Source organism: Callospermophilus lateralis, chromosome 13, assembly GCF_048772815.1.
Source record: "Callospermophilus lateralis isolate mCalLat2 chromosome 13, mCalLat2.hap1, whole genome shotgun sequence".
Classification (NCBI taxonomy): Eukaryota; Metazoa; Chordata; class Mammalia; order Rodentia; family Sciuridae; genus Callospermophilus; species Callospermophilus lateralis.
This window is the reverse complement of record NC_135317.1, coordinates 15,589,469-15,612,398: the sequence shown is the minus strand read 5'-3', so window position 1 is coordinate 15,612,398 and position 22,930 is coordinate 15,589,469. Positions and strand designations below refer to the sequence as shown.

General features: G+C 37.8%; 1 protein-coding gene across 2 annotated transcripts in view; it reads right to left on the bottom strand.

The window, feature by feature from the left end:
- Mtr (5-methyltetrahydrofolate-homocysteine methyltransferase) overlaps positions 1-22,930 on the bottom strand; it is a 104,595-nt gene that overhangs the window by 58,565 nt on the left and 23,100 nt on the right. The window contains exons 9-12 of one of the 2 annotated variants that reach the window (XM_076872843.1): positions 6,293-6,393; positions 5,270-5,331; positions 3,974-4,041; positions 1,669-1,748 (exon numbers count right to left, since the gene is read on the bottom strand). In XM_076872843.1, the coding sequence (XP_076728958.1) occupies positions 1,669-1,748; positions 3,974-4,041; positions 5,270-5,331; positions 6,293-6,393 (311 nt within the window). The remainder of the gene's footprint in view (positions 1-1,668; positions 1,749-3,973; positions 4,042-5,269; positions 5,332-6,292; positions 6,394-22,930) is intronic. The other variant, XM_076872845.1, reaches the window with a different exon arrangement.

Sequence of the window (22,930 nt, the reverse complement as noted above, 5' to 3'; positions counted from 1 at the left end):
TAAGAGCTATCATTAAGAAAATGGTTTTCGAGTTCTGTGCAAATCATCAATTGAGGAAGAAACAGATATGAGGGAGAGAAAAATAATAAACTAGATGATTACAAAGGAGCTGGGTAATTATAAAACCATTCCAGACTGTTTGTTCATGTTCTTAGAAGAAAATCGCTTTCCACAATTTCAGCTTATGATTTCCCATTCTGTTTGTAATGATCCCCAAGCTAGGCTCAGGGGCCCCTGATCTTTATGTTGACCAGAAGTTTGGAGGACAGGCAAACAGGGCTGCCAACTTTCATATGCTGAAGAGTTCTCGTGTGACCTCCCTAACAGCATTTCACACAAAACCTTTGCTTCTGCATGAATGTGAAGGATCTAATACAAAAACAGACCTCTCAATTTTGTAATTTAGAAAAGACTGGGAGTTAAAAAGCACATTTGATGTCATTCTTAAAGTCTATCTGAAGGTGACTGTTAAAAAATTTAGAAACAGTGCATAAAATTCAAATGGGGAAAAAGGATTATAATTTTTACACATAAATTCTAAAAATAACCATTCTGACTCTGGCAGAGCTTGGATTCTGTTTGAGAGGTTAGCTGAAGTGATGCAGTCTTCAGTTAAGGTGAAACAAACTTTCCTGCCACACCTCCTTCTGTCAAAGCCACCATCAGAAATCATAAACTCTACTTCTGCCCTCATCCTCTGTCATTTGAAGCACACAGAGAAAAAAAGGGCTAAACTGTAGAGGTATGCTTATTGACAAAACTTCACAGCAGTTCTGCTAATAGCACTACCAATGGCTATTATCCCAGCTTCTCAGAAGGCAAAGGCAGAAAGATCACTGGGGCTACTTCTGTGCATATGGTCTCACTGAAAAAAAGCCAATATTACTCTTGTTATTACCTGTATTTTTATATCATGTCTTTCAGGACAACAAAAGCAACAAAAATATTTCAATAAAGAGATGCTAAATTATAAAATACTACAAAGTATAATTCTTCTTTGTGTTATGCATAGTTTCTCTTTAAAAAAAAAAAACCTTTTTTTGATTAAACTTACCATCTAATACTCCAAGAAAGGACTGAGTCATAAATATGAAATTCAACATTATTTTAATAGTTCAGAGGAGGATTCTTTTTACTAATATTCCTCATTTGAATATTAAAATACATGCTGAAAAAGAGGTTGTCTACCTCACAGAATTTCTTAGAACCAAACAATATGAACACATGACTCTTCCCAAGTGCTGATCACATGGCAAATAAAAATTACAACAATAAAATTTTCCAGGAAGATGCTGCTGCTGTTACCAAACATCAGCCTTGGCAGTTTGGAATTTTGAGTCAACTAGTACCATTGTAAGGCTGTGGCCAGGAATATGTTTTAGCACAGTGTACAGTAGAGACCACACAGTTCTCAGGGTAACCAAGGGCACTCCTGGGCCTTTATTCACTTTTACCCTGAAGGGATGTTCTGCCACCCAACCCCCAGAAATATAAAGCATTCCTCACTAGAATTCATTTAAGCACCAAGAAAAACAGGTACTCTTCTTTGACCTAATAAACAAATTTCTTGGTGAAACAATTCTGTTATTCTACCACTCAGAATAAACATACTAAATACAGCCTACAAATGGTTACTAAAATCATAATCACCACACCTTCATTACTTACCAGATAGTAACATATGTCCTTCAAAAACAGTGGCAGGTGGAACTCTAGGCTTGCAATTTTTCACAGCTTCAGCAATTTCCCTAAGTTAAAAGAGAAAACACTATATTCATTAACTCAGAATAAAATTAATTAAACTAATTTCCAACTATGAAATCAAGACTATTAACACAACTATGCACATAATAATATACCTACTTCCAAATGTGCAGCACAATTATGCCCTTTAGTTCTCTCAGTCCACAGAAAATTAATCTGTGACCCTTCACTTCTATGTGCCTGCCCAGCTGGCTATGAACTGGCTGTGCTGTTTCTGTTCTCAGAGGCATGAACCTGGAGCTGCCTGAGGGTTTGTAAGAAAAAAATTGTAAACTTCCTCTCCCATCTCCAAACTCACAGATGTCCTTTACTCCAGCAAACCTACACACAAAACACGTCCTTGCTGCCTATTCAACAGTTTAACAACAACAAAAGGAAGTCTTCAGTTTTGATGAGAAGGTGTACAAAGGAGTAGAGAGAATGAGGTCCTGTGGATCCATTTTTACGATACCACACACATAGCAGGGAGTGTTCATACTATTAACACTTCAAATAATTACTCCTCAAAATTTGTTTTAGTTGGCTGGGTGCAGTGGTGCATACCTGTAATCCCAGCAGCTCCAGAGGCTGAGGCAGGAGGATCACAAGTTCAAAGCCAGCCTCACCCTGGCCAGGTGCTAAGGACCTCAGTGAGAGTCTGTCTCTAAATACAAAAATGAAACTGGAGATGTGGCTCAATGGTTGAGTGCCCCTGAATTCAATCCCTGGTACGTACGGTGGGGGGGGGGGGATTTGTTTTAGCTATTTGCATTCTTTAACCTTATTTGCTTCTAATGAATCATGTCTTTTTTGTTTTATTTTGTTTTGTTTTGGTATTGGGGACTGAACCAAAGAAGTGCTTTACCACTAAGCTACATCCCTGTCCTTTTTATTTTTTGTTCTGAGACAGAGTCTCACTAAGTTCCTTAGGGCCTTGCTAAGAAGCCCTCACTTTACTGCCCCCTAAATTAATATGTAGACGTCTAAGTAAACACATCAAATATATATAGACAGATATTAATATACAGATGTAAATATACACACATTCAGAGAGACATTTAAAACAACTCTATTTAAAGAGGAAATGAACTAAAAAACAGAAAGAAATTGCCTGTGATTTAATGATAACCTATATCAAACTACTACTAGGTTAAAAAAATTGGGGCTATTGGTGTAGCTCAGCAGAAAAGCACATGGTTAGCATGCAGGAGGCCCTGGTTTTAATCACACACAAAAACACACACACACACACAAACACAAATCATATTTATTACGAGCTTATCACAGAAGTCAAACAAAGCTCATAACTACTAGGCACAGTACATTATATGCATGAAAACAGACTTTAAACAGTGAGATGACTGGCTCAACATATGATCATTCACCACTCCAAAGGAAAACAAACAGTGCAAACTATGTTCTATTTCACTGAAATCCAATGTGCTATATGGCATAAAATGCTAAGCATACACGTGGCCTTGCTCCCATATCACTCCCTTTCTCAACACACTCACTGCCTAGAGCCAGGCGGAGGTGCTTCTCTTGAACAAGACACTTGTTGCCTTACTGCCTTTTCCTTCCATGAAGGAATCTAATGGAGGTATGTACTTTCCACAAGAAACACAAGCTGCCTCTCTTTCAGCATTCAAAGACTGTTTAAGGGTATGTTTTGACATCTGGGATTGGTTCTATGATATTCCTGAGGAACACATGTGGGATAGGTAAAATAAGAATAACAAAATTTTGAAAAATCTGGCAACTATTGTATAGGCACATGGAAGCTAATTTTTTTTTTATTTCTTTACTTTTATTTTAGAATTTTTTCACAATGTAAGGCCTAGTACTTTGCTAAAGCTGCCTTAACAATGTACCACAGACCAGGTGACTTAAACAACAGACAGTTATCTTCCCACAATTTGAAGGATAGGAGGCTCTGATCAGGGTTGGTTTATCCTGAGGCCTCTTCCCATAGCTTGAAGATGAATGTGTTTTACTTGTGTCTTCACATGGTCTTCCCTTTGCATGTGCATCTGTGTCCTCTTATTTATAAGTCACCAACCAAATTGGATCATGAACAGACCCACTCCTTTCACCTTAAGTGACTATCAAAAAGCCCTTTCTTCAAATACGATCACATTCTGAGCTACTGAAGATAGGACTTCAATACACAAATTTGGGGTACATAAATTTAATTGAAAAAACTTAAAAAATATTTAAAGGTGATTATTACCTGATATGATCTGGTGTTGAACCACAGCATCCGCCAACAATATTGACCAAGCCATCCACTGCAAAGGCCTGCATTCAGGAAAAGTTTCTAAATTCTAAATTCACCAAGACCAATTAAGCACGAAAGCCTTTACTTTCTACATTCCCTGAATCACTAAGACTGTACCAAAGCAACAGCTAAACATATTTACTTTAGATACAAAATTTTCACAACCCCTAGATATAAAAATAAAGTGGAAAATAATTCAGGTATGATGAAATCCCTTATGCCATTTAAAATACAATGGGAAATTTATTTGTCTCTCTATGGAAATTAAAGATTTTCTTTACATATAAGCTAAGTGTGAGTGCAAGCTAGATTATGCATTTTCAAATAATATATAAAATGAGTATCAGCTTTTCAATTTAATTTTTAAATATTTAAATAAAAAATTCAGTTGCTCTGTCACAATTGGCAACATTTCAACTATTCCAATAAGCACATGTGATTGCGCCTCCACACTGGACAGCATGGCCCTGGAGTTAGACCAGAAGCTGGTGCACGAAGAGCCCAGTAAGTAACATAGGAAGTTAAGAACCTGAGAAGTCGAAAGAGTGCTAGAAAGAGCACCCACACACTGAAATCTTAAGAATTGAGTCAAAAATAGTTTAATAGAAAATGTCAGTAAGCCAGGAGCTAAACACTCAAAGAATGATAGAAAAGAGGCATGGGGGTTAGTAGATGAGTACACTAAGGTACAATAGTTTATAGTACAGTCTCATGATTCAAAGATGCCAAGGGAGACAAGAATGATGCTAGAGGGGCTGTGGTTGTAGCTCAGTGGTAGAGCACTTGCGTAGCATGTGTGAGGTATTGGGTTCAATCCTCAGCACACATTATTTTTTTTTAAAAAAGGTATTATGTCCATGTACAACTACTAAAAAAGGGGGGGGGGTGGCAGAGATGAGAATGGGGAGCCAGGAGGACACCTACTCCAACCAGCAGTTTTAGGGACATAAGGGAAAAAATTCATTACTTGGGAAGGTTGAAGAGAGAGCAACATCTCAGAGAAGAATCAAGCCTCTATCAGTTTGGAGTGGCCTGCACTGGGACTTTTCAAAGAGTCACCAGTGCCAATCAACAATAAGGATGCTAACAGTTGGTCCTTCCCTATACCTCCACCACCTTAATTCAGAGTAGTTATGCTTTCATTATTAATGCCCTGGGATTTCTCTAGAGGGAAAATCTGCTTCTAAATATTCTAAAACCAAAATTCTATCTCTTTTTTTAAAAACCAAGTGAAAGAGGACCCCTGACCTTGAGGTGCATGGCCATCATAGAAGGTGTTTCATCATAGTCACCAAAAGTGTTGGGAAGACCTGAGAAAGGACATTTCAACCATTATTGAAAACTACCCTAACGAAAGTTACAAAATTTTATATTGATAATTATATTTTGCTTACCTGTAAAAGCAAGGAACACATAATATTTACACAGTAAACACAGATACCACACACAGAAAAAAAGGTCTAAGAACGTAGCTCAGTGTTAGAGCATTTGACTAGCATGAGCATTTTACTAGCTCTGAATTCAATCTAGTACAACCAAAAGAAAAAGGAAAAACAAAGTCTAAAAACCAAAACAACCAGTCTCCTTTCAAATAAATTTTCCCAAGTTAAGACTTTACCCTCTCCTATCCAGTTTCCTGTTTTATTTATTATCCTCTTCCATTTATCTTACTCTTGGTGGGAAATACAATTTATAATTGCATTTTAAGATGTACATATATGGAGACAGAGGCTGCAAAATTATTTTTAGCCCTAAGTAGCTGAGAAGCTCTCAAAAATATTCACAGGGAAATCTGGCTAACCCAGAACAGATCATCAATATTTAACTGGATGGTTTGGGAATTATCAACAAATGCCATTGGAATTTCTACACTCAGAAAACTCTAAGTACATCTTTTAGAGAGAAAAGAGAAAACAACAAAGACTCTTCTGCTGCTCATCCACTAAGAGTGAAGAAGATAAGGACTCCCTGTCCTCATTTCCGGCAATCTAGTTGGCCACGTCCACATGCAAGCACTGTCACCAAAGGCAAGGTGCTGGTAGCTTATATGACCAGGCTCACTCCCCAAAGTTCTATCCTACTGTGAGGCTTCAGGCTGGGCCAAACTCTTCCTTCAGATCATGAGGGAAACACTGGTCTAGACCCAAATACTATTCATTTGGAAAATAAATCTCTATTGAGCAGCAACTCTATACCAAGACCTATGAAACAACCTCTACTAATAATATCTACCATGCCTTGTGTACATGGATCTCCCTTTGAAAAACACACCTGCATTGGGATAACAGAGAACATACGCTGTCGTACATTTTCCAATGGTTTCAATAAAAGGTCTCATTTCAGCTGCACCCAGAGCACAATTTAATCCAATACTGAAAAACAAAAAGAAGATATTAAAAGCATCATCTTTCATTCAGTATATTTATACATATAAAAGTTATGACAAAGAAGAATAAACCAAGCGGACAATAAATCTCCAAATTCAAAGCACTTTATTCAGCTACAAAGCCATCTCACTGAGGTTCCATGCAGCATGGAATACTTTTGCCCATAACTCCACCTTCAGATATTTACAGTTAAAGTACCCTGTCTATGGATATAACTCCTTAAATTAGTTTTCAGAATGTCTAATGGCATACTATGGGACAGAAATGCCAGAAAAGTACCATTACTAATAAAAATGCAACCTCAAAATAATACTGAAGGAAGGACAAAACGTAAATCTTACAGGTAGGAGAAACATGAAATGGGAGGAAAAAACTACCCCATCCTAGAACTCCAGAAAAGCAGAACTTAGTCCCTGCTTCACAAGTAGAGTCCCTGCTACCCTAGAGTCAGGCCCCTGTGGCCTTCTGGAATTCAGATAACAACTATGAAGCTATTGGACCATGTGATATTTTGCCTTTTTTCTTTGTTATGATTCCTTTTTTCTTTGTTATGATCTAGGTTGGATCCTAGAATAGAAAAAGGATATTAGTAAAAAAAAAAATCTTTAAATCCAAATAAAGTTTGGAGTTTGGTTAATAAATAGTACGAAACTCTTATTAGTTTTCACAAAGTATCTTAGTTATGTAAGATGCTAATATTAGGGAAAACCAGATGAAGACTATACTAGAATTCCCCCTACTATCTTTTCTATAAGTCTGAAATTATTTCAATATAAAAAACAAAGCTTATTTAACAATAAATACTCAGGGGAAAGAAAAAAATAACCCATCGGCTAATTAACAATATAAGGGAACTTCCTCAACTTAATACAGAATATCTATTTTAAAAGCTCCAAATAACATCTGGTTAATGATGAGAATACAGAAGATGTTGCCCCCTAAGATCAAGAACAATGCTATGGGCTGGCATTGTAGTTCAGTGGAAAAGCACTTGCAAAGCATGTGTGAGGCACTCTCAGCACCACATAAAAATAAATAAATATCTGCTCACAGCTAAAAAAAAAAAATTAAAAAAAAAGAACAATGCTATAATGTCCACTTTCATCTCCTAGTCATCTTTGTACTGGGAACCCTAATACAATAAAAGAAGCAAAATAGAAGGTATACAGAATGACAGACTGGAAAAGAAGAAGTAAAATTGTCTTTGTTCACAGACTGTGTAACTGTTTTTGTAGAATTTCCCAATCACTAAAAATTCCTATAACTGATAAGCAAATACACCAATGCTGCAAAATAGAAAGTAGATATACCAAAATCAATTGTTTACCTATATACCAACAATGAGCAACTATAATTTGAAATAAAAAACAAAACCATTCACATCAGCACCAAAATAAATTAAATACTTAGTTATATATCTAATAAAATACATATAACATCTCAAAGAGGAAAACTGTAAAATTTTAGTGAAGGAAATAAAACAGATTAAAATCAATGGAAATATACATTTATGGAGCTGGGATATATAGCTCAGTGGTAGAGCACTTGCCTAGGATGCCTGAGGCCCTGGGTTCAATCCCCAGCATTAAAAAAAAAAAAAAAAAAAAAAAAACTACATATATAAATAAGAAGATTCACATTGTGAAGATGTCAATTCTCTCAACTTGATCTATATTTACACTATCCCATTCAAAATCCCGGCAAGTTATTCTATGGATATCAACGAACTGATTCTAATTTATACACAGAGGCAAAAGACCCAGCCCAAAAGCTGAAGGATAACAGCAGAGAACTTACACTACCTGTCTTCAAAACTGACTAAAAAGCCTAAGAAATGAGGACAGGGTGGTGTTGGTGAAAGAAAAGACAAAGAGGTCAATGGAACAGACTAGAACACCTAGAAATAATCTCATACAAAAAGTATCAACTGATCTTTTTAAAATTTTTTTTGTTGTTGATAGACCTCTATTTTATTCATTTATTATTTATATGTGGTGCTGAGATTTGAACCCAGTGCCTCAACATGCTAGACAAGTACTCTGTTACTGAGCCACAACCCCAGCCCTCAACCGATCTTTGACAAAGGAGCAAAGGCAACACAAAAAAGAAATCAGTCTTTTCAAGAAGTGGAGCTGGAACAACTGAACATCCATTTTTTAAAAAACTGAATCTTGGACTGGGGCTGGGGCTCAGCAGCAGTGCACTTGCCTGGCATGTGTGAAGCACTGGGTTCATTTCACATCACTACATGTAAATAAATAAAATAAAGTTCTATCAACAATTAAAAAAATAAAAAATACTGGATCTTGCCAGGCACCATGGCACACATCTGAATTTTCACAACTCAGGATGCTAAGGCAGGAATATCACAAATTTGAACCCAGACTGGCTTAACAAGATCCTCAGCAACATAGTGAGACCCTGTTTCAAAACTGAAAGAAGAAAAAAGGGGGCGCTGGGGACACTGCTCAGTGGTTAAGTACCCTAGGTTCAATCCCTGGTACAAAAAAAAAAAAAAATTTAGAATTCTGGAAGATAATAACAGAGAAAATCTAGGTGATCATGGGTTTGGCAAAGAGTATTCAGATAAAACATCAAAAGCAGAATACATAACAGAAAAAAAAAAACTTTAAGCTGAACTTCCCTAAAATTAAAAACTGCTCAGTAGTTAGAAGATCCTATGTTAAGAGCATGAAAAGATGGCCATGTGTGGTGGCACATACCTGTAATGCCAGCAACTCGGGAGGCAGAGGTAGAAAGAACTGCAAGTTCAAGACCAGTTTCAGCAACTTAGCAAGACCTTATCTCAAAATCAAAAGTAAAAAGAATGGGATGTAACTCAGTGGTACAGTACCCCTGGATTCAATTCCCAGTACCACAAAAGAAAAAAACAAAAAAAAAGGTGGGGGATTGTGGCTCAGTGGTAGAGCGCTCGCCTAGCACAAGTAAGGCACTAGGTTTGATCCTCAGCACCACATAAAAATAAAAAATAAAGGCATTGTGTCCACCTACAACTACAAAAAAAAAGGTATTAAGGACTGGTATTCAAAATACATAAAGAACTTTTGAAACATTAAAAAAAAAATCTGAATGCAAAACTGCACAAAAAATCAAACCAACAACTCACCAAGGAAAACAAAGATGGAAAATAAGCACATAATGTTGCTCCATATCCTATGTAATTAGGGATTGAAAATTAAAATGAAATACCACTATACACCTATTAGAATGACTAAAATCCAGAAGAGTAACAACAAATGCTGGTAAGGATGTAGAGCAACAGTAACTCTCACTCAGTGCTGGTGGGAATTCACAAAAGTACAGCCATGCTGGGCCTGATGGCACCCACCTGGAATAATCCCCGCTACTCAAGAAGCTGAGGCAAGAGAATCACAAGTTTAAGGTCAGCCTTTTCAACTTAGTGAGAGCTTATCTTCAAAAAAAAAGGTTGTGGATCTAGCTGGGTGCTACAGTACCCCTGGGTTCAATTCCCAGTACTACCAAAAAACAAACAAACAAAAAATGGTTTCAGTTTCTTACAAAACTAAATATGACCCAGCAATCATGTACCTTGTTATTTATCCAAATAAACTGAAAACTTAATATCTACACAAAAACCTGCAAATTAATATTCACAGCAGCTTTGTTCACTTTTAACCGAAACTTGGAAGCAACCAAGATGCCCTTCACTGCAAATAAAACCACACATTTAGTAACAGAATATTACTCAGCACTAAAAAGCAATGAAAATACATGGGGGAAGCTCAAATACACATTGCTGAGTGAAAAGAGCCAATCCAAAGAGCTTATATACTATAGGATTACAATTATATTCCATTCCAAAAAAGACAAAACTACAGGACAATCAGAAGACTAGCTGCCAACAGACAAGAAAAAGGGATAAATTACACAAAGCTCAGGAGATTTTTAGTGAAGTGAAACTAGTCTGTATGATATTGTAATGGTAAACATACATTTCAAGATTCATGGCATGGGGCTGAGTTTGTGGCTCAGAGGTAGAATGCTCGCTCGCCTACCATGCATGAGGCACTGGGTTCAATCCTCAGCACCACATAACAATGAAAAGATAAAAATATTGTATCCACCTAAAAAATCTAAAAAAATAATATATATATATATATTAAAAAAAAAAAAAGGTTCATAGCACGTAGGGAGATCCAAGATGGCAGACTGGAGAGAGGGTGCATTTCTTGTTGCTCCATGATGAGAGATTCAAGCAGAGGAAATACAACTTCTCTACAAGGCAGCCTTCGCTGCCCACTGAATCCCTGCTGTTTACCCCACATTCGTCTGCGGCAATCACCCACCAACTACCAGCATATCGCCACCCTGAGCACAGATCTCTTGCTGACTGCTGCCTATCATCCGCCATTTGCCCATTTGTCCACCTCTTGCCTGCTCATTGCCCAACCTCCAACAATCCACCCGCGGATCACCCGCCTTTAGCCTGCAGACTGCCCGTAGCCCACTGCAGCCTGGAAATGCACTGTCAGAGTAGCAACAGGTTTGCTTTGGCATGGCCACCACCATCTTGAGATGTCAGTCAGGGCCTGCAGGTTTGCAACTGCCACCACCACCATCTCAGGGCACGGCCGCCTCAGTCTGTAGACACCAGCCAGGGCCTGGGGATATACTGTGGGGTATCTGCAGGTCTGATTGCACCTGACCCTCAAGCAACATAGTGAGACCTTGTTTCAAAACTGAAAGAAGAAAAAAGGGGGCGCTGGGGACACTGCTCAGTGGTTAAGTACCCTAGGTTCTTAATGGGTATGCTAGTGGCCACCATCTGGCTGCCTCTTTGCAGGGTCACTCCTTTGTGTGAGCACATCCCTGGTGGTCTCTCTGCAAGATGAAACGTCATTAAGATCTTGAGACTGCAGCAAGGCAGAGCCTGGAGAAGCCGAAGCCCAGATCCATCAGATTGCAGCTGGGTTTGTGTGGGCCAGTCTGGGTCTAGCAAGCCTGTGGAACACAATAGACTAGGGAAAGTTCCCCAGGGGAAACTCAGAGTGAAGAAACTGGAGAAAACGGGGCTGTCTCCAGCTTAGTGAGTCCTGAAGTGCACACGGATGGAAGGGGCCTGCTACAATGGGTGGGAAGACTGGAAGAGGGTGTGAAGGCATCTTGCCATCAGCTCACCCCACACAACCTACCACCCAACCACTCCAGCACCCACTGGACTAGAGTTACCATCAAACTTCTGACAACCCCACTTACTAGCAGAGAAGGGAAGCTGAGAAAATCTGTGAAAGCCAATGGAACCTATCATTCAATTTCCCACTGAGAATTTCCTTTTTTTTTTTTTTTTTTAGTCTTTTGCCCTCTCTCTCACATTTCTACCATTTTTGAATTCTAATATTTTTCGTGCATCAATTTACTGAGGAATGGGATGTCTGAATATTACATTACAATTTTGTTGTATATACTTAAATTTTTACCTTCTTTTTTAAAAATCTGTATATATTTTTTCTCTCACCTGTCTGTCTCCCTGGATTCTCTTTCTCACTTCTCTCTTACTAACAGTCAACCTCTATGAATTCCTTCCTCACTTTTTCTATGAAATTTTCCCTCTATCTTCTCTCCTTCTCCCTCATAAACATCACATCTTGTATTCCCTCACTGTCCATCATTAGAAATGGTAAAGCCTTTTAGCAAACTGTTTATATTGTAGACAATCACTAAACACATCATTTCTTTTTATTGCAACAAAAATGTAGACGCCTTAATAAGAGCTAATTTGGTTTAAACATATATGCTGTTTGCATTTGGTGCTGTTAATATTGGCTCCCCTTTAAAGGTGAGGTACTGGAAGACTCAGGGACACTATAAGACTACAGGGTACAAACTGTACTGCCTCAGATCCATCTGCTAAATGGGAAGACACACAAACAATATGAAAAAACAAGGGAACAAAGCACCTCAAACAAACCAACATGTTCCAACAATAGAATCCATAAACAAAACAGTAGAAGAAATGTCAGAGAAGAAGTTCAGAGGATACATAGTTAGGCTGATCTTCAAAATAAAGAATGGAATCAGAGACAAAATACAGGAAGTGAAAGATCACTTCAATAAACAGGCAGAGATTATAAAAAGGAATCATGCAGAAATCCTCAAAATGAAGGAAACAAAAAACTAAATTAAAATTCAATGGAAAGTATCACCAACAGACCAGACCACTTAGAAGACAGAACCTCAACCAATGAAGACAAAATATATGCTCTTGAAAATAAAGTCAACCACACAGAGAAGATGGTAAGAAACCATGAACAGAACTTCCAAGAAATATGGGATAACATGAAAAAATCAAATTTAAGATTTATTGGAATAGATGAAGGCATGGAGATACAAACCAAAGGAATGCACAATCTTTTTAAAGACACAATATCAGAAAATTTCCAAATCTAAAGAATGAAATTTGCAGCAAACCCACACCATGGCACATTACATACAGAATAAGGATAGAATTGTAAAGGCTGCAAGAGAAAAAAATCAAATTACAAGTAGGGGGAAACCAATTCAAATTTCAGCTGATTTCTCATCCCAGACCCTCAATACCAGGAGGTCCTGGAATAACATATATCAAGCTCTAAAAGAAATGGATGCCAACTAGGAATTTTATATCTAGCAAAATTAAGCTTCAGATTTGTAGATGAAATAAAAACCTTCCATGATAAATAAAAGTTAAAACAATACACAACTAGAAAACCTGCACTACAGAATATTCTCAGCAAAATATTCCATAAGGAAGAAATGAAAACCAGCAAAAGGAAGAGCTACATTAAAAGAAAGGTTGATAAAGGAGAAACTAAGTCAAGCTAAAAAACAAAAATAAACCAAAATGAACAGGAATACAAATCATATCTCAATAATAACCCTGAATGTTAATGGCCTAAACTCGAAAATCAAAAGACATAGACTAGCAGATTGGATTAAAAACAAGACCCAAACATATGCTGTCTTTAAGAAATTCACCTCCTAGGAAAAGAAATCCACAGACTGAAAGTGAAAGGATAGGAAAAAAACTTATCACTCACATGGACTACATAAACAAGCAGGGGTTTCCATCCTCATATCAGAGTGGAATTCAAAATAAAGTTAGTCAGAACGGATAAAGAAGGACATTTCATACTACTTAAGAAAATCATACATCAACAAGATGTAACAGCTATAAATATTTATGCCCCAAACAATGGAACATCTATGTACAGCAAACAAACCCTTTCTCAATTTCAAGAATCAAATAGACCACAACACAATAATGCTGGGTGACTTTAACACACCTCTCCACTGGATAGATCTTCCAAACAAAAACTAAACAAAGAAATTATACAGCTAAATAGTACAATGCTTTAGACTTAATGGACATATATGTAGGGCATGACTTGCTACCGGCTTCCTGGTCTTGGAGCAGCACATGTGGCTGGGATGGCTCCTGGCGATCAGCCAGGAGGCGGTGCTGTGGGTGGTGATGAAAAAGGCGGACCACCTCCAGGATAGGTCCAGGACTCTTCTGCCCTCTTAGACAGCTCGTGCCTTCCCTTACTGACTATGGGATGGGTATACACGTGAACTCGCTCCACCCCTCTGACCTTTATCCTGATTGGCTCCTGTGCAGTATATAAGTTGTGTGTGCTTCCTCAATAAACGAGATCCTGCTTCGACTCGTCTCCCTGGCACATCTGATTGTCCTCTAGCGAGGGAGGGCTGGGTGCGGGCTGCCAGTTGAGCTTTACCTCTCTTGGCTCGTCTTGGTCGAGGCATGCTTTCCCTGCTTTCCTGGTGGGGGGGGGGGGCTAAAAACCCCAACACATATATAGAGTCTTTCATTCATCATTGAGTGAATGCACCTTCTCAGCAGTGCACAGATGCTTCTCTAAAAGAGACCATATGTTGTGCCACAAGGCAACTCTCAGAAAATACAGAAAAACAGAGATACTACCCCACATTCTATCAGATGATAATGGAATAAAATTAGAAATCAATGATAAAATAAAAAAGTAGAAGCTACTCCAACACCTGGAGACTAAATGATGTGCTATTGAATGACGCATGGATAACAGAGGACACCAGGGAGAAGATAAAAAAGTTCTTAGAGATAAATGAGAACACCAATACAACATTATCAAAATCTCTGGGACACTATGAAGGCAGTGCTAAAAGGAAAGTTCATTGCATTGAGCTCATTCTTTAAAAGAATAAAAAGTCTACAAATAAATGACCTAACGTTACATCTCAAAGCCCTAGAGAAAAAAGAATAAAACAACCCCCAAAGTAGAAGACAGGAAATAATAGAGCTGAAATCAATGAAACTGAAAAAATTGACAAAACAAAAAATTATTTGAAAAAAACATAAAATTGATAAACCCTTAACCATGCTAACAAAGAGGAGAGAGAAAAACTCAAATTACTAAAATTCATGATGAAAAAGGAAACATCACAATGGGCACCATTGAAATATAGAAGATAATTAGAAATTATTTTGAAAATTTATACTCCAGTAAAACAGAAAACTTAAAAACACTGACAAATTTCTGGAGACAAATGATCTACCCAAACTCAATCAGGAAGACATACACAATTCAAACAGATCAATTTCAAATAATTAAATAAAAGATGCCATCAAAAGCTTACCAACAAAGAAAAGCCCAGAACCAAATAGATTCTTAGCTGAGTTCTACAAGACCATCAAAGAAGAACTAATACCAATACTCTTCAAATTAGTGAGGGAAACCTTCTAAACTCATTCTATGAGGCTAGTATCACCCTGATAATAAAACCAGACAAAGACACATCAAGGAAAGAAAACTTCAGACCAATGTCCATGATAAACATAGAAGCAAAAATTCTCAATAAAATTCTGGAAAATCACATACAAAAATATATTAAAAAGATTGTGCAGGCTGGGGTTGCAACTCAGTAGAAAAGCACTTGCCTAGCATGTGTGAGGCAAAGGGTTCGATTCTCAGCATCATGTATAAATAAATAAAATAAAGGCCCATTGACAACTAATAAAATATTTTTTAAAAATGTGCACCATAATCAAGTGGGGTTCATCCCAGAGATTCAAGGTTGGTTTAACATACAGGAAATCAATAAACATAATATATCACATCAAAAGACAAGAATCATATAATTATCTCAATAGATGCAGAGAAAGAATTTGACAAAATACAGCACCTCTTCATGAGCAAACACTAGAAAAACTAGGAACACACCTCAACATTGTAAAAGCTATCTATGCTAAACCCAAGGCCAACACCATTCTAAATGGAGAAAACTGAAAGCATTCCCTCTAAAAACTGGAAAAAGACAGGGATGCCCTCTTTCACCACTTCCATTCAACACAGTCCTGGAAACTCTAGCCAAAGCAATCAGGCAGACAAAAGAAATTAAAGGGATACAAATAGGAAAAGAAGAACTCAAACTATCACCATTTGCTAACAACATGATTCTATATTTAGAAGATTCCAAAAATTCCACCAGAAAACTCTAGGACTAACAAATGAACTCAGGAAAGTAGCAGGAATAAAAATCAATACCCATAAAATCAAATGCATTTCTATACATAAGTGATAATCCACCACAAAAGAAATTAGAAAAACTATCCCATTCACAACAGCCTCAAAAAAATAAAATACTTGGGAGTCAATCTAAGAAGAGAGGTGAAAGACCTCTACAGAGAACTACAGAACACTAAAGAAAGAAATTGAAGAAGATCTTAGAAGATAGAAAAGATCTCCCATGGGGCTGGGGTTGTGGCTCAGCAGTAGAGTGCTCACCTAGCAGGTGTAAGGCACTCAACACCACATAAAAATAAATAAAATAAAAGTATTGTGTCCAATTACAACTAAAAACAACAACAAAAAAAATCTCCCATGCTCTTGAATAGGCAGAATTAATATTGTCAAAATGGCCATACTACCAAAACTGATATACAGATTTAATGCAATTCCTATTAAAATCCCAATGAGGCCTCTCAGCGTCACCAGTTGCTGTGTGTGTACAGAGGACCAAGCTAGCTCGCAATAAACACTTCTTTGCTGCTTACATAGATCTTGAGTCTCTGGTGGTCTTTGGGCTTCCCAAATTCCAGCATAACATATGGGGGGTCGCCCAGGATCCCCCTAATAAGCCTACCCAGACACCCCGATCGAGAGGTGATGAAAACCCAGCTAGTAAGTAAAGACATTGCCGATGTGTAAGTTTCTCTACTCTGGATACATGCAGTTCTGGTTTTGTGTTGTGAGGTCAGCAAAAGGTCCAGGTGGACGCACCGAAGGGCAGCTGACGGGGTTTGTGGGAGATGTCCCCAGCCCCTTTCTGGGTTCTGAGTGGATTGCCTGTAGTAAAGTATTTTGTGAACTATTTGGTAAAGTATTTTGTAGCTGATGGATCCGTAATCCGCCTGAGCCTTTAGTTTCTGGGTAGCAATCCACGACGCACTGCGAATTCTGTGGCCGAGCTGCGAACTTTGTGTTATGTGTGTTTGTTTCTATTGTCCTGTTTGTCTTCACCCCAACACCCTGGCAAGAGAACTAATCTCCCAACCTGGGGTGTCAGACCCAATCTGAGGGGGATACTCCCCCAATCCATTTGTCTGAAGGGAAGGCCCCAGTGTCTTTTGTCTGTGTCTGTGTTAAGTGTTAAGTTTTACTTTGGACAGATGCAGAGTCCCAAGTTCCAATCTGCCTTAGATGTGTGGAGGTAACTTTAGCTAAATTTTAGCCTAAGAATGTCCCTAATATGCTTCTCCTGTAAGAGACCAAAAGTCAATAGAACCGCCAGCTTTTCTGTTCTCACCTCTTACACCCCTTTTAGCTGTGTTTTAAAGAACTTTGATAAACTTTACTCCCCTTTGTTAAGCGAGATTAGGGAAGCAGTGTTTTCTTTTCTTCCTGTAGTTAGCTTGAATGCATCCACTGCAGAGGGAAATGCCTGCTGGGAGTCTAAGAACTTTGATACCTCGCTTTTTCTTTTTCTCAAAACCCTGTCCTCATTATTAAATTGGCATTAATTGGCTTCAAGAGCGGAACCGAATTTTCAGTCATAAATTTTGGCACCCCAGAGGGGACGTTAGAGGAGTCCCCACTCTGCCTTCTTGGGGAAGCCTAGCACTAGAAACAACTGCAAGCAGAGGATTAAGTTTTTGAGAGCTGACTACTGGAAAGTTAGGAGATATGCCAGCATGCCTGGGACCAGACCAAACCAGAGGAACTAATCCTGTAAGTAAAAGGTGGGACTGAGGGACTCCCAGCAGCTGCCAAAGCCATTTTGCTTTGGGGAACTCCCTCTTCCTTACCTGCACTGTAAGGATTACTCCACCTCTGTCTACTTAAAAAAAGGGACAATGAGTGCAGTAATGTGTTGATATTATAGATTGTTTCTTGGGGATGATCTTGGCTGAATGTGTATCTAAAAGATTATTTTTTATTGTAACAATCTGGTATCTGAATGGGTTTCTGAAGCATTGCACAACCTTGCAGTTAAAAGTTGGGTTTGGGTAATTGTTTAGTTTGTGATTTCAGATAGTTCATTCTAGAAAACTTAAATACTTAGGATGGAAAATTAAAGAACTCTACCTCCAAGTTGGCAAGTAACTCTCAATCATTTAGTTTTACTTTTTCATCAATTTCTGAACTGGGTAGCCTGAGAAGATTTCACTAGGTGTACCAGTGCATTAACTTGGGCAAGGATAGTAAATTATGATATGGTATCTGTTCCCCTCAGTGTGTAGGATTTAGGAAAAAAAAAAAGTGTTGAAATGGAACGTTGGTCTGGCTTATTGAAATGACATTGAATAGCAAGTCTTGGAAATTTTCAAAGCTTAATATTGGGTATACATGGTAGTGTGTGGTTCTCTTTTGAAATTTTTTTTTCAGGTGATTTAATGTAACTTAATACTACTTTAGGAACTTCAGAACAAAGGAAGTAGCTTAATGATCCTGAAGAAATTTCTTCTGATGGTGGCTTTTATATTATCAAGAAAGATCCTATTTTCAGTTTTGTGTGAGCAAGTTTTTCTAGTGTAGAAAGATGTAAAGGTATAAAATTTTGTGAATTATATCTTAAACTTGTATCATAATTTTCAACATCCAAACCTGAAAATTGTGATTTATGGTTAAAATGCCTTCGGCATGAGGCTTCTCCTCAAAATTCCAGTTTTTCTTGCTCCTTCCAGACCTCAGGCAGGATTAAAGTTGAAATGCAAATAGAAGAAGCCTGCAAGCTCAGTAGGAGACTGAACTGAGGCCCAAGGAAAAAAAAAAGTAAAGGTGTCTTTTACCTGAACTCAAATTAGATTAAACCAAAGAGTAAACTGTGTGGTATTTACTAATTACTGGCCAGTCATTTTTTTTTTTTCTAGGACTTTTGCTTTTTCTTAGATTCTATATTTTTTTGAGCTCATGATTTTGATCCTACAGACCTAGGTTAATGTTTTCTGATCAGTTCTATTTTTGATCAACTGTGGAGTTTTTAAACATTGCAATGGAGATTTCACCTGAGAAAAGCTACAAGGCCCTTTACTATTGTGTATGTGTGCACACTTGTATTATGTGTTGTATGTCTGTATGTGTATGTCCATATATCATGCAATTATATGACAATTGGCAGATATATGAGGAGCGCTCATGAAAAATTTTAAAAATGGATCCAAATATCTTTGATTCACGTGATTCAAATGGTTCAGTTTAAATTGGGTAAACAGATAAAGTAAAGATGTCTTTAAAATTAAGCTTATAAGTTTTTCTAGGTGTTCAAAAATAAAACTAATAAAATGTTGATGTCTATAAAATAATCTGCCTAAATTCAGAAATTTACAAATATTGTTTCAAAATGTGAACAGAAAAGGAGGTTAACAGATGGAAAAGAGAAATAAAAGGTTCTAGATATGGATTTAATAGGGGAAAAATGTGTTTCTGGATAAGAGAGCCTATGTGATTAAGTTAATAAGAGGGTTTAAGTAAGTGATAAAAAAGGTCTGTGTAAATTGGTTATATGTGTAAGTTTTTTGAACAAGTAATCTTAAAGAAATTAAAAATTATACAACTACAGTTAAACAACAATTGTTATTTTTCAATATTGTACTGTTATTTCTTTAAAAGCTAAACTTGGTTAATATAAAAACATCAATGTAATTATGGTGCTGTTAATGTGTTCATATCTTCCAGGTATACAAGTCTGTAAGGTAGAAGCTTCAAAAGAGCATTATATCAAGCTGGTGTTCTAAAATTGTATGTAATTTTAGGCTTAAAAAAACATGTTGGAGATTTATTTATATCATTTGTGTTCTATAACTGGACTTGTTATCAATAAGATGTGTAAAGTTCTATGTTAGTTTTTACACTGAGATACAATTTAAATGTATTTTTAAGTTAATGTGTAAAGGTTTTACTGCAAAACACAAAAGTACTTTGCTACAAAAGGTTAAAAGCTTTAAGCCTTTCTTTAATTCATGTTTTAGATGTGATATTATATTGTGTTAGCTAATATTCATGTGAACTTGAGCAACAATTTATGTAGGCTTTGTAAAATGATGTCTAAAAAGCAAGGATCATCTTCAGAACTACAGTACTTAAGATTTATGAAGAACCCCACCTTACCTGAGATAAGGCTCTGTGTCCCATCTCACAACTACGAAAGAAGTAGGCCAAATTTCAGTACATTTAAGGTTGTGTCCAAAAGTTGGTTTTTGTCAAGATTACTAGGATCTCAAACAGGGGATATAATGTATAACTCTGCCAAAATTCAAGGTAGCTATTACATGAACTAAATATGTTTTTACTCTTGTTAAATTTTATTTTGTAGTTTTCTTTTAAAAGGTCTAAAGATTGCCTGTTAATGTTTTACAGAGGTACCGCTTTGAGAACTCACAACCTGGGTTGATTTAAGATAATGAGTTATCACCTACAGGATAGAGAGACAGACATTAAAGCCCAGTTCTCTTACTATAAGGCTGTTGAAATTTATTTGCTGGATGTTTAAGATTAAGTTTTAAAATTAAAGTTAAATTAAAAGGGCCAAGAAAACCAATGTTTGGCTCTTGCCCTCTACGTCAGTCTGAATCCAGGGAACAGGGAACATCTCTAAAGAGCTTTGCAACTCTGGGCCACATAACCTCCGGATCAGGGAGATTAATGAGACCACTGGAGAACAGAAAGCCAATCAGTGCATTTGCTGTGAAGAGGAGGGTCATCAGAGAGGGGAGACATCCCTGATGCTTCCAAGGGAAGCCACATGGTCAAGCAAGGCCTGGACCCATCCTAGCGCAAATGGCACTAGCGGAACTGAGAAGCTGCTGTAAAGTTCCCCCAGGACTCCCAGGGAAACTCAGCTGACTGTTAACAATAGATAGAAACAAAAGTCACTTTGACTGCTTCATCTTAAACACCTAGCAAAGACAGTTAAAATCAAAGCACAGCTATTCCTGGGCATTTTAAATAATAATAATAGTTAAATGTAACTTCCAAGAATAAGTAAACTGTAGGCTACAAAAGAGATTCTTAGACAGGAATGTCTGATAACTATCAAAACGAACTGCCAGAGTAGTTTTTAGTTTAAGGCCTACAGATATTCATAACCTACATAGGTAGGCATGGTGTTTGCTAGTATGATTATCCAGCCCTAAGTAACAGAATTAAAGGTTTCTCTATTAGACACAGAAGTCATACTAGTAAAAGGATTTTGCAAGATCAGATGACATTAAATTATTAAACTGTATCTTAAGGGGAAGGACATCTGTAACCCTAAAAGTTAAATGTTATGTTTACAGTCCTGGTAACTGGGGATGTTAAGGCCGGGTGAGGGAACTTCTATATAGTGACATGTTCAGCTGCTACAACACTTATTCAGTACTTATGGTTTTTGTTTCTCTCATAGAAGCACCCATCCCCAGATGACAACCTGTTTTTCCCCAACCAGACCTCAAATGGAACTGACTTCTAAAAGGGAACTCATGTCCCCCACGTCGTCCATCATCCCCCATGTCATCGAGCCTCCCATGTTCGACACCCCTTTTCAGCTCTGAAGCAGCCAGAACGAGCCATCGCCCCTTCTCCTTACAGCAATAAAGTTTCTAAAAATTAGGGGGAAATAAAGCCAGAAATGGATAAGCAGTGTAGATAGGTAAATCAAGTCAGGTTGGATCTAGGAGGCCCATTTTGAGTGAGTATGGGAAGTTGAAGACTGTCCCCAAAGGATTACTGTTTACCAAGATGTAGAGCCAGCCCAAATAGGCCCCCAACTGAGGAAACCATGATTGGTTCCCAAGTTTCCAGACAAAGGGGGGAATGAAAAACCAGCCTCTATCTCAGAGAAAGCCTGTCCAAGGAAGGACATGACCTTTGTCCTTGGAAAGACCCACAGAGCACTCCTAGGCACATTCCCACCCGGCTAAGTTGTTTATCTATAAATAACAGGAGAGATCTGCTGCGCCAGGTGTCCCTGACTCAGTCAGGCTAGGTGGGGATCCATAGCAGCCCCCTAGCAGCCACCAATCATCATGAGACAGGGAAATACCTGGGATGCCACATAACCCTCCCAGTAGTTTATGGTGGTTGATAACGAGTTGGGAAACCATGTAGTTCAGCACGTACACCCCTCTTGGCTTAAACCAATCAGTTCAAATGAATACCCCTTTTGCACTGACCAGTCACCCCTACCCAACTTGTTCCCGCCAGTGAATGTGCTAATCATGTTTTAGAGGTGTTATTTGATTTTCCCGCGATGTGTGATGATTTGCTAAAAGAGGCTATGATGTATGTGAAGTCCCTGCCCTCTCCAAAGAATGTATAAAAATGTGCAAACCCTGGGCTCGGGGCCTCTCAGCGTCACCAGTTGCTGTGTGTGCGCACGGAGGACCGAGCTAGCTCGCAATAAACACCTCTTTGCTGCAAAAATCCCAATGATATTCTTCATAGAACTAGAAAAAGCAATCATGAAATTCATTTGGAATAATAAGAGGCCCAGAATGGCCAAAGCAATCCTCAGTAAGAACAGTGAAGCAGGAGGCATCACAATACCAGACCTTAAACTATACTACAGAGCCACAGTAACAAAAACAGCATGGTATTGGCAACAAAATAGACATGTAGACCAATGGTACAAAATAGAATGCCCAGAGACAAACCCTGTAAATACAATTATTTCATACTAGACAAAGGCACCAAAAGCATACATTGGAGAAAAGATAGTCTATTCAACAAATGATGCTGGGAAAACAGAAATCTACATGTAGCAAATGAAATTAATCCTCTATCTCTCACTCTGCACAAAAATCAACTTAAAATGAATAAAAAAACACTAGAACAGAGACCTTATGCCTAACAGAAAAAAAAGTAGGACAAAGTCTTCATCATGCTGGCTTCACACCTGACTTCCTTAACAGGACTCAAACAGTGCAAAAAGTAAAATTAAGAATCAATAAATGGGACTGATTCCAGCTAAAAAGTTTCTTCTCAGCAAAGGAAACAATCAATAATGTGAAAACAGAGTCTAAAGA